General features: G+C 43.3%; 1 protein-coding gene across 2 annotated transcripts in view; it reads right to left on the minus strand.

Annotated features, from left to right (window-relative positions):
- VPS41 (VPS41 subunit of HOPS complex) overlaps nt 1–12,358 on the minus strand; it is a 187,993-nt gene that overhangs the window by 51,713 nt on the left and 123,922 nt on the right. For both annotated transcript variants that reach the window (XM_086696999.1, XM_086697000.1), the window contains 2 exons: nt 4,420–4,517; nt 864–993 (listed from right to left, as the gene is read on the minus strand). In XM_086696999.1, coding sequence (XP_086553125.1) covers nt 864–993; nt 4,420–4,517 — 228 coding nt within the window. The remainder of the gene's footprint in view (nt 1–863; nt 994–4,419; nt 4,518–12,358) is intronic.

The raw sequence follows: 12,358 nt of genomic DNA on the forward strand, positions 1-12,358 counted from the left end.
GCTGGAGCCCCATGTTGGGCTCTGTGCTGACAGCTTGGAGCCTGGAGCCTGCTTCTGATTCTGTCTCCCTCTCTCTCTGTCCCTCCCTCACTTGTGCCCTCTCTCTCTCTCAAAAAATAAACATTAAAAAAATAAAAATAAAATGAAAAAAAAAGAAAGCAAGCAAGCTCAAACCGTATAGAATATTTCTTTCTTTCCTTTGGCCAAAATGAGAACCAAAAATATTCTGGAAACAGACACAAACAAAAACAAAAACATCCATTGCTTTCGAAGCAGGAAAATTTCGAAAAGAAAGCTTAGGCTGTTCTACTTTCATCACTGTATTTTTGGATGATGTGATGACACTCTAGCACAGATGGCCTGGCAATGACCAAATAACAGCCATTCATCCCTGACTTCTGAGTAGTGACCAGCGTATTCGTTCACCCACTCAACAAATTCTTGGCGAACCCCGAGTCCCTGCCGGGCACTCTCCCAGGTGACAGGCATTTGGTCACTAACAGGAAGACGACTGTCTGCCATCCCAGAGCACGCTTTCCAGACATACACAGTTGGGAGTCATCTGGCAACCATGGAACCATGCTGCCTGATGTCACCGTGGGTGTCACACTCCACAGGGCAAGAGATACAACATAAGAACCAAGCCCACGGAGCCCCCTCACCTTGGTCTCCCCCTCCCTTCTGTGGGAGCTCAAGCAAGCTCTGAGCCTTGTGCCCTCATCCTCAACACAACAGGCCTGCCCAGATATTCTCTAAGACCCTTCCAGCACCTCAATTTAAATTCCTGGTTGTGCTAACAGCGTGAAAGGGGAAAAAACCCACAAGCGTAAGAAACAACATGAGCCAGAGCCTTGAGCTCTCACCTAGATGATAATCTCTGCACTCATTCTCCTGAAAGCCTCTCACGGTGAGAGCGTCTGAAGAGATCTCCTCACAGGTTTCAGGAAGCGGCTGGATGATATCCAGTCGAGGCCTGGCACGGTATTCTCTCTCCTGGATGGGGGCGGGGGAGGGAAGGGAGGGAAAAGGCATGTTTTCGTTATGTTTCTAGAAACTGTACAAATGCGTTCCAGTCAGTCCTAGTTAAATGCCTTGGTTTCATAATTTGGACAGATGTAGGCCCTTCTAACCACCTGCGTGACAGCCTTGTCACACCATGTTATCTTCTGACCTTTCTGTGAGACCAAGGGGACAGGTGCTATGGAGTCCTTTGGCGGTCCCCACTGCGGCCTGTCCAGCTCCAAGGGCATGGCCACCGCACACTTCCACAACTGGCTTCGGCTCTTCCTCACGAATGTGGGGAAGCATAAAAATAACGTGACAAACTGCCAAGCCACTGCCACCACTGGTACACTCACTGGTGACGCTGAGAAGCCAGGGACCGAGAGCCACGTCTAAGGCAGAATGCGCTCAGACGAAGAGGGCAACGGTGGCCATGTGCGCCGCCCAATGTGACAGACAAGAGTCACTCGTGGCTACCGCGACCGAGAAACAGTTTTTATTTCATTTTAATTAATTAAAATGTAGATAGCCACATACGGTGAGTGACCATAGTTTTGGACAGTGCACCTCTAGGTCAGGAGAGAAGGGGGAGAGAGGGTTTTCTAGGGCCTGTGGCAGCACCACTAACCTAGAAGGCGATGAGACGCACATTGTTCTCACAGAGCTCATAAGTTACCCCTTAAATTACCTAAGTGAGTATTACTGCTCCACATATCACAGATGAAGGAACGGGGGATGTCGTTGTAGGAAAGAAAAGTCATGTAATAGGGAGACTGCAATGTGTGGCAAAACTGGGACTTACGGTAAACCTTGGACTTGAAGTCAAGTTTGTTTTACTTTGAAAGTTTGTGCTTTTTGAGCATTTGGCACACAGGCATAAAACATACACTTGCCGGTTTTCCGAAGCCTCAAGACCCGTAGCCGTGGGACACTGGCGCAGAGAACCCAGAGGCGGGGCCGCGTGGAAGATGTCCCCCAATTCCCCACGTCCCCCAAGAACCGCAGTGAGCCTGCAAGAGTTCTTTGATCCGTTTTGTCAGGTTAACTGAGAGGCAATGACATTAGCTTTGCATCTCGTACGTTTAAAAACATGGCAAAAATAAAACAGCAATTATGAAAGATCGACTAGTAGAGGACAAAAACAAGGGAGTATACAGCAGAATTTTTCACATCTGTGGAAAAATGAGAACCGTCTCAATTTTGAAACAATGGGAAAAAGTGGAAAGGTTGTAATATTTAAAAAATGAACTGCTGTAACAAGGGCAAAAACAAAATCCAAATTAGAACAGCAAGAATAGAAAAATATTGGAAGCAAATAATAGTAAAAGAAAACCACCTTGCTTGGCCACATAAATAGCTCCTTTAAATGCATAAGAAAACCATCAGTGATTCATCTTGTTCCTTTACAACCTTTTGCTCACTGGTCGTGCGGCCCCTGCTTATCTGTGACCTTCCCAGGAGCAAGATTTTGGTCTTGCTGGCCTTTGATCCCCAGTGCTTAGCATGATTCTTGCTACACGTATGCTTTGTTAATGAATGGAACAAACGTAAGGGAGACAGCCGAATAAATCCAGATGGAATTGTCCACGGCCACTATAAATGATAATGACAGGAAACGACACAGCCATATGGAGAGAGAATGGAATAAGGTTCACAAAAATAGGGCAACACAGAAGAGCGTGCGACCATGACAACAACGGTGCGGAATAACGCACGTACGTGACGGGTGTAACGGGGAGACTATTCTGGGGGAGGATATGCGTGACATAAAGACGAATTTTGTCTAATGTCGCAGTTACACTGTCTTTTTCATATGAGAAAAGAACAAAGGGGAGAGTGGTTTGGCCCCCACGCTTGCTTTATGCCTTTGTCTTAATTTTGTTAGTTTATTCTGTGTTTAAGGATCTCAGGTGTACTTCAGTGCTATATAAAAAGCTACGTGTACTGGCACACACAACTGTAAATCATCTCCAAGACCCTCACAAGTCTTCCTCTGAAGAAATTCCATTTTCTAATGTGGTCTATGGGGTTGGCCTTTCTTTGGTTTCTACTCCTTTGTAATCCTCTTCCTTTATTAGCAAAGGTTTCCTTGCTTCCTTTCTTTTTTGCTCACTTGTGCATTGGGCTTTCCCTTTTTCATTTTACTGCTTCCTTCCTCCATCTTTCAATCACATTCTCAACCCACCCCACCTTCCTCATCAGAAAGCACTGTATTTTTACTCCCTTGGGAGCTACTGCTTTCCTTTGTTTTCAAAAAAATAAATAAATAAATAAATAAATAAATAAATAAAATAAATAAAATAATAAAGTGATGTCCTGCAACAGGGCTAGAAGCCAGACCTATTGATTTTAGTAGCTGTGAGTATTCACTTAAGTCTAAAGCATCCCATCGCCTAGCAACGTGGGCGCCCAGAGCTTCAGGTTACTATAGCAATGACTTCCCACCGCAAGTGCTCGCTCAGAGAAATGCTCTCAAGCTACCACTTCAAAACCAGGCCTCCCAGGGTTTTTCTCCCCATTTTATTCCCAGCCAGTTGAAAAGGGGGGAGAAAAGGAGAGGATACGGACAAGGAGAGCCTTCTTATTGTAGAGGACCAGACAATCAATTTGCAATTTCTTTTATACGTGGCATCTAAGAGAAAATCCTTTATGGTAAGCTCTCCTTGTTTATGCCTTGAAGCCACCCCTGCTCCCTTCCCGGCAGCACCCCTGGACGCTAACAGTGAAGACAAGCTGGGAAGGGGGCTCATCCAAGCTTCAAAGGAAGACCGAGTGTCTCTGCTGGACGTGGCCTCCACTGGATCACACATACAGGCTTCCCTCCAAAGTCACGTCCAACGATGTTTGGATTCTCTGCTGCTTTCTATCAGCCCTACGTCTCCTTCCCTCACATTTGCATTGATAACTGAGACCTCGCCACAATCCATTTCAAAGCAAAATCAAGCTGCTCGGGATCGGAAGGCCACTGGGAAGGAAGCAAATCTGTCTGGACCACGGGAAATAACGAACTGCCCTTTCCGTAATTCCCTCTGACCACTGGGACCCCTGTTGTTGTGGCAGATCAACTTCATTGCTGTCATTTCTGCTAACGCACAGTGTCAGCTCCGTTTCTTCGCCCTTCAGCAAAAGGAATCCTTCATTCCTTTCGCCTAAAATACCAAGAGATGGAAAAAAGAGGGGAAAAAAATGACTTCCCTTTGCTCAGCAAGAGGAACAAAGGCAGGCAATGAGTGGAGCTTCTGAAAGGTAAATACATAACCTCTGCCGACCTTATTTTCTAGGTTGGGAACTTCTGCTCAGACTACAGCACAGCCCTTTCCTGGGCAATCTGATCTGGGCATAATGCTAAAAACCGAATCCGCACTTCCTTTCGTATTTGGGGTAAAAAAAAAAAAAAAAAGGATGGAATAAAATTACCGTTTTTTCTGAAACCTCTTTGACGTAGGAAAGCACAACAAGCTGGTCACAGAGAGGTGCAAGCCCACTGATGTAGAATTCGGTTTCAAACTGAGACACTGCAAACAAAATGGGGAGAAGACTCCGTGTTAACAGGAGCAAACAGCAGCCCACCAAGGAAAGAACACACGGACTTCGAACGCGGGGTGGATTTACTGGAGAAAGCCAACGCAAAGGGGGTGTGGACAATCACCCTTTTTTGACAATAGTGAAGTGCCAGGAAAGGATATCTGGGAACTCACACTTGAAATTTTCTATCACCAGCAAAAGCGAACCTGACAGTAACACCAGCGTGAACAGTCCAAGGTGACATTGTGAGCAGCTAATTTATAAATGACATAGTTCAACCCCATGAAGGCACTTTTAAACCCATAAAATCCAATGTAAACTAATATTAATGACAATAATAATTTTTTTTTTAAATGCCTGAGTTTAGGTTTTTCACAATTAGGGCACTGCAGTGGTACAAAAGAGTACTATTTGTAATTATGAAACTATGAAACTAACTTTTTTAAAAAAACAAGAAACATTTTCTTTGAAGACTTGTAAGTTAAAAAAAAAAAAAGTGTTTTAATACAGAGTACCTTGTGATGAAACACCATGATTCCTTAAGTGCAATAAAGGTCAGAGAAAAAAAGAAATTTCTATCTTTTCAAAGACATTTAAAAATTTAGAACCAGTGTATCACAGAAGAAGTATACGGATTTAGTTACAATGGAGTTCACAGACCTGACAGCTTAGTGGTTGAAGTACAAATATTGCTACGGTGTGATTCTAATAAATAGCTGGTGTAAACTACTTATAATAAATGACTTTTGTTTTAAGCAACTAAATTTGGGGTGGTTTGTTACACAGCGAAGCTAGCTGATACAGTAGTGTTGCTGACAGAGACTCTTCCAAGAATCGTGCTCTGCACACACAGACTCATTTGGAAGCAAACTCTCATTTGGACCCACCGCACTGTCTAAGAGTTCCCGGACTCCGATCTTCTCCACAGTTCGTGGTATTAGCTTCAGATTTAATCTCTAGGATGAAACTATTCTTTTCTCCAGACTACAGGAAGTCTGTGTAGCATATTAGAAACAATATTTAATGTAGACTCAAGAGATCTGGGTTATAACTTGAACTTGAACAAGTCATTTAACTTCTGCAGGTATAACTTTTCCCATCTATAAAATAATGGAATCAGAGTAAAAGTAAAATCCCTAACACAGATGAAATAAGGCACCCCTGAATTTTTCTTCCACCTCCTCTCCACTTTCCTTGCAGGTCACTTAGTGTGACTTGTCCCTGCCTGTCTTTATTGCCACCTCCTTATACAACCGTTTTCACAATTTTCACACCGAAATAAAACTGAGGATCTATAGGATCAAAGAAATTACTAAATGGTAACATAAGCATTAAAAAGGTAGTATTTCTTACATGTTGGCCTTGGTTAGATCACACAGGTGGTTATGGTGCCCTGGTAAGAAGCAGAGCAGAACTCCAAAGGCAGGTGCTCTGATCCTAGCACTGCCACTAACACTTTTTTCCTGAACCTTTGTGGGCTTCAACTGAGTATCTGTATCCGGCACTTGCAAATACTTTCGGTAAAACGGTGGTTACGTGATCAGTGTTCACATGAAGTGCACGTGCAGAGGGCCGCCTCCACCACAGCCACGTGCACAGATGAGCACATCCAGGGGCACCAGGCACTGAAGATTCTAGAGAAGCTCCCACTGCTGTGTTACGTAGGGGGAGGGGGTGGGGTAAGGCCCGGGGAGGTCTGGGATGTCCAGGTGCTACTGAACAGTGTGGGGCCAGTGATCAAAGAGGTGGCAGTGTCACATTCTAGGAGACACGCAGGCATATTAACGAGAGGTTTTGACTGCACTGACTCCTGAGGTGGTTAAACCCCATCTGGTAGAAATGGACTTGAGTTCCACTTTACTAAATTACATTTCATCACTGAAATGCTATACCCCCAGTGCAATCAATCAGTCAGAGATGCCACAGATTCATGGTAATTACGAGGAAGCTTTGATGTGCTGGTCTACCATAGGCACTTGAGGATGAACACCATCTAGCAAGTGATGTGTGGACAAGATACTCTCCACATTCAGGATGCTACATATGCTGCTCATTAACAAGGAACACCGGGGCTTTCCCAATGTAACCAAATACACATCAAGCCCGGATGTCTATGAATGAGCTGTACGAAACAGAACAGAAAAGCTTGGAGATAATTCTGTCCAAATCTTCCCTGCTCTACATACTTATTTCCCAGTGCACAATGGCTTCCATGCATTAGACAGAAGACTTCCTGTTCTCTAATTAAGAACAGTGGAAAATCTAAGGTGTTCCAAAAGAAAACAAGGAGAAATGTCCAGAACCATGTATTTATTTCACTTGTCAATTCCAGACACTGTAATAAATGCTTTTGTTAAGTACTAAATCTTACCAGACTTTCCTGAGATTTAGTAGTAATTTAGGCAGTAACTAAATTACAAACTAACTAGAAAAATGCTATTTACGAAGAAAGGATGTCGTACATAAAAACCGTGTCAAGAGAAGTGCCAAGAGAAGGAAATGTGGAATGGTAATGTTTATTCTCCTGAAGAACATGCATAAATGATATAAAACATTATGGGCTGATTGTGTAAAATACCTTCCAGTAATGACCGGGCTTTCTATTTCAAATTTTCCAATGGACCAGTGGAAGTTTCAGTTAATTTATTTTCCCTGAAATTCTGTTCTTTCCCACATATCAATGCTTTTAATCATTCTAATGATGATTGCTTATTTTTTGCCTAAAAGAAAACTAGTTTAAACACACAGAGTTTTTAGGTCTATTGCCACAGAAGCTCATCTTTTAAATGCTTTATCTAAAAAAGATAAATCACAAAGAAAATAAAGACAAATTTGGTTAGAGAGCACTAAAACAAAACAGAAGTTCAAAGCTGGTGAGGGGGAAGAAAGAGGAGAGAAAAATGCCATTCCTAGAGGGAGACAAAGACAGAGTGTGGGGATGGCTCCAGGGCCCTGTAGGGGGCGCTGTGCTCACTTCGAGTAGGACTGATGAAGCAATGAGGTGCCTGTTAGGGCTGAAGCAGTGCTGTGCCCTGGCTTATTCTGGAAGAGAAAAATTCCCTGAAACGCTAGAAGAAGAATTCAAGGAAAAAGACAAAAAAAGAGAGATTCTAAGCATATGGAGAGAAAATATCAAAAGGACTATTCACGGGAAAATTCTATCCAGGAAGGTACTACGGATGCAGAATGGGGACTCTGATGCAGAAGGGGGCCTGGAGTTCTAGATCTGCGCTGTCCAACGGAATATTAACGCAGGCCATAAACACAACTTGCGCATGCAATTTTCAATTTTCTAGTAGCCACACTGAAGAGTAAAAAGAGGTAAAAATTTTAAAACATATTTACTGCAACGTATCTCAAATGTTTTCAACATGGAACATAAAAAAATTAATGAGACAATTTACTTATTTTCATACTAAGTCGTTAGAATCCTGCGTGCGGTACAGTTCAATCCGGCACTACAACGGGGCAGCGCAGATCTAGACGCCCGACAGACTGTCTTGAAAGTCCAGTCATTTTACCCAAACATAACTTGATGGTGCTCCTTGTGGGTCACTATTTTCAGAGACACAGGGTATGACTTTCTAGCTTCAACTTTTCGTTTCTTCGTAGTTTCAGGAAATTTTTCTTGAATTACTGTGTTTGGGATCTGCTCCATTCCTTTGTCTTGTCTTTTTTTTCCTTCAGGGACCCTTACCTGTCAATTGAATCATCTTTGCCAGTCTTTGGTATTTATCATTTCACTGTTAAATCTTTTTCTTCTTGCTTTGCGATGTTTTCAAATTGTCCTCTTTTCCCCCTTCAATTTCTCTGACGGCACGGTCTTTCTGTTTGCCCATGTTCCTTCTAGTTCAATCTTTGTTTCTGAAATGACCTTTCATTTATAAATATTTCTTGACTTCTGTCATCTCATTTGAAATTTTCTTTAAATTGATTTTTTGTTCTTTCATGTCTAATTCAAAAAAAAAAAAAAAAAAGTCTTCCCGCTTGTTCTGGGTGTTTCTTTCTGGTTTCTTGCTTTCATTGCCAACGATGTTATTCTGCTCCTTGTTTACTTTTCCTTAAGCCTGAGTATGGGATTTGACCTTGGTGCCTTTTGGTGCTCATCTGTGGGCGACAACATGGTCCCTGATCTCTTAGGAAGAGGCAGGGGCTAGGACAGCTAATCAAACATAGCAGAGCGCTCCCTCCTGCGCTGTTTTTATTTAGTGTTAAAAACCCTAGGGGCGCCTGGGTGGCGCAGTCAGTTAAGCGTCCGACTTCAGCCAGGTCACGATCTCGCGGTCCGTGAGTTCGAGCCCCGCGTCGGGCTCTGGGCTGATGGCTCGGAGCCTGGAGCCTGTTTCCGATTCTGTGTCTCCCTCTCTCTCTGCCCCTCCCCTGTTCATGCTCTGTCTCTCTCTGTCCCAAAAATAAATAAACGTTGAAAAAAAAAAATTAAAAAAAAAAAAAAAAAAAAACCCGGCCTCTTGCTTTCTGAGACTTCCTGGCTCTGTTCCCTCCCCACTTTCACTGTCCCTTCTCTTTCCTTTCTACAGTCCCGATCCTACTCAGCTTTCATGCTCCTCAACGCGGTCCCGGCACCTGCTGAACGGCCAGTGGTCTTCTCCTGGGAACACCCGTCTGCCGTGCGGGAGTTCTCCTGACCTCAAATTCACCACATGCCCCCTGGCTCCCCTCCACCCTCTACTTTCTCTCACACAGACATGGGCCCCACAGCGGGTCTGGCGGCGATCGGTGGGCCTTCCCGCTCACTCGTATCTGGGGCTCTCAGGTCCACTCTGTCACTCATTTGTGTGGTCAATGTTGTCAATGTGGTTTTGGTCGCGTGACTTAGCTGTTCCCTTGTCAGGTGACGACTCGGGCAGACTGAAGAGTTATGCTGCCGCTTCTGAGAATCCTCCAAGTACAAAATGCTACAGGGTGACACACGAGCTTTCCATCAGCCAGGCAATGGCGTCAGGGTTAGAGTCACAAATACGCAGGTACCGCTGGACCTTCGACAGCAGACCCGCTAACAGTTTCCAAATGACTGCCGCGTGACTGAAAAAGAAATTAGCAAAACCTTTCTTGTACCTTGCGCCTTACATCTCTGGTTATCAACTACTCAAAAGAAGAATCGCCGAGCACCAATTTGGGTTAGACATTCTTTTAGAAGTATCAGAATGTTAAAGATCCTGTCTGACTTAAAAGAGCCTGAGTCTAGAAACAAAAAAAAAAATTAATAAAATAAAATAAAATACAGCATGCTATGCAAAAATGGAAATATATATAAAAAAAGGTACTGTACAAAGTGAGATAATTTATTTTCAGAAGGGTAGGGAAAAGGGTGAAAACAGCAATGACCATCAGCCCCTCAAGAGCAGGTATGGTGTTCGTAACATGAAAGAAAACAATGCAGTAAGTGCTCATTAAAATGTTTTCATTTAAAAAAAGTATTAGAAATGTATATCAAATTGTAAAGGATAAAAATCAAGATTTTAGGTCTGAACACAAAGACCATTTTCCAAATAATTCACAAGTAGATTGTCTCACTATCAGTGTATTCAGACCTGTAAGTGATATTTAAATCAATATTCTTGATTACTTGCATCTGTATCATATAGGTTTATAAGATACATTTTACTGAAAAATGCAGGCATGAAATATACTAATCTCTTCGGAATGGTAAATGTTTACCTATACCTTTCCCCCAATTCTCTTTCAACTGACTTTTTTTTTTAGTTTATTTACTTATTTTGAGAGAGAGAGAGCACAAGCAGGGGACGAACAGAGAGAGAGGGAGAGAGAGAGAGAATCCCAAGCAGGCTCCATGCTATCAGAGCAGAGCCCAACGTGGGGCTGAAACTCACCAACTGTGAGATCATGACCTGAGCCGAAATCGAGTCACATGCTTAACCTACTGAGCCATCCAGGCATCCCTATTTCAAATGACTTTGTGGACAAAAGTATTTTAGTCTGACTGTTAAAAGAAATGCTGTTTTTCTCTCTTTTCTCTGAGTAACTGAATATAATTGTAGTGTTATGAACAGCTCCCGTTTAATGAACATTCCCTATGCGGAGGGGCAGGATGCAGAATATTGTACAGACATGATTTCTTTTTACCATAACCACCCTGTACTGATTTTGGGACGGGGGTGGGGGGACTGGACACTAAAGCTCAGAGAGGTTAGGTAGAAGGTAATCTCTTAACTCAAGTTAAGTAGAAGGTAACTCAAGCAGGAATCTGAAAGGCTTCCTTTTCCCAGATAGAAGTCACACTAGAAAGCATACATCAGAACAAAGATACTCAGGTTAAAAGTGTGCTACCGTCTGGGGCGCCTGGGTGGCGCAGTCGGTTGAGCGTCCGACTTCAGCCAGGTCACGATCTCGCGGTCCGTGGGTTCGAGCCCCGCGTCGGGCTCTGGGCTGATGGCTCAGAGCCTGGAGCTTGTTTCCGATTCTGTGTCTCCCTCTCTCTCTGCCCTTCCCCCGTTCATGCTCTGTCTCTCTCTGTCCCAAAAATAAATAAACGTTGAAAAAAAAAAAATTAAAAAAAAAAAAAAAAGTGTGCTACAGTTAGTTGGCAGAAATGCAAGTTAAGGCTTTGACAGTCCTCTGGTGGTTCCGTGGCCGGCGGCCGGGGTGCCTGGCCCCTCCCTTGAATTTGCTGTGCTACAAAGCGCAAAAAGCACTCAGCACAGACAATCTGCACTGCTTCTTTGTTCTAGGCCCTTGTTTTCACTTTGTTGCTTTCAAAATCCCCAGCAGATGTGACCCAGAGGATTTGGTATCTTTACTGGAGCTAAATAAAATCATATGCTGTAGATTTTGGCCTCTCAGTCTTAAAAAACAAACAAACAGGAGTTTCTCAAGCAATTTCCAAACAGGAACAATTATCTTTCATTGTCTTGCATTCACTTATGAAAAAAGCATCGAGGTCCCTTTGTGATAGTGCCTTCCTCCCAAGAGAATGTGACCCCTCAGTCGCTAGTATTAGTATTTCATAATGACTCTCCAGTAAGTTTGGACACTCTGTCAGGCTGACCACTGATTTAAGAAAACACATTTGGATATTACAACATTCCAACATCTTCAGGGCTGTGCTGTGAAGCAGATGCATGAAAGTAAAAGCGACTTTACCATGTTTCACATCAGCAAACCAGGGAGAAGACCTCATACACAGGCATAAAATAGAAGGAGATGACTAATGGACAAAATAACAAAAACATTCAAGCCAGGAGCCAATAGTACACATAAGACAAAAGCCATTTAAAGCAAGTGTAGTCCGCAATTTAATTGCATATTTTCTAATCAATATTCGCCACACCACTGTGCTAAATGACAGAGCTCAGTTCCTGTGATAATCTCATCTCAACTTTGGCACTCAGGAAGCAGCACGGATGAGGAGTGATTTAGGGAGCGGCTCACAACACGCTGCTTACGCTGCGGAAAAGGTCATAATGGTCAAGGACCTGCTGGGTCAAAAGGGTCAAACCAAGAAGTTACACTTGCAGTTGTAAATAGGCTATTGTCAGAAAAGAAAAGACAAATGTTGGTGAGGACGTGGAGAAACTGGAACCTTGTACGCTGCTGGGGAGAGAGCAGAGTGGCCCCAGCGCCATGCCAAACAGCATGGAGGTTCCACGAAAAATGAAAAATGGAACTACCGTATGATCCAGCAATCCCACTTCTGGGTATTTAGCCAAAATAATTAAAATCAGTATCTTAAAGAGACATTAGCGTTCCCACGGTCGCTGTGGCGGCACTATTCACAATAGGCAGGACGTAGAAACAACCTAAATGTCCATCAACAGAGGAATGGATAAGTAAAATGTGGTATATTGACAAT

This window comes from Puma concolor, chromosome A2 (assembly GCF_028749965.1).
Source record: "Puma concolor isolate L17-30 chromosome A2, mPumCon1.1.hap2, whole genome shotgun sequence".
In the NCBI taxonomy this organism is placed as follows: domain Eukaryota; kingdom Metazoa; phylum Chordata; class Mammalia; order Carnivora; family Felidae; genus Puma; species Puma concolor.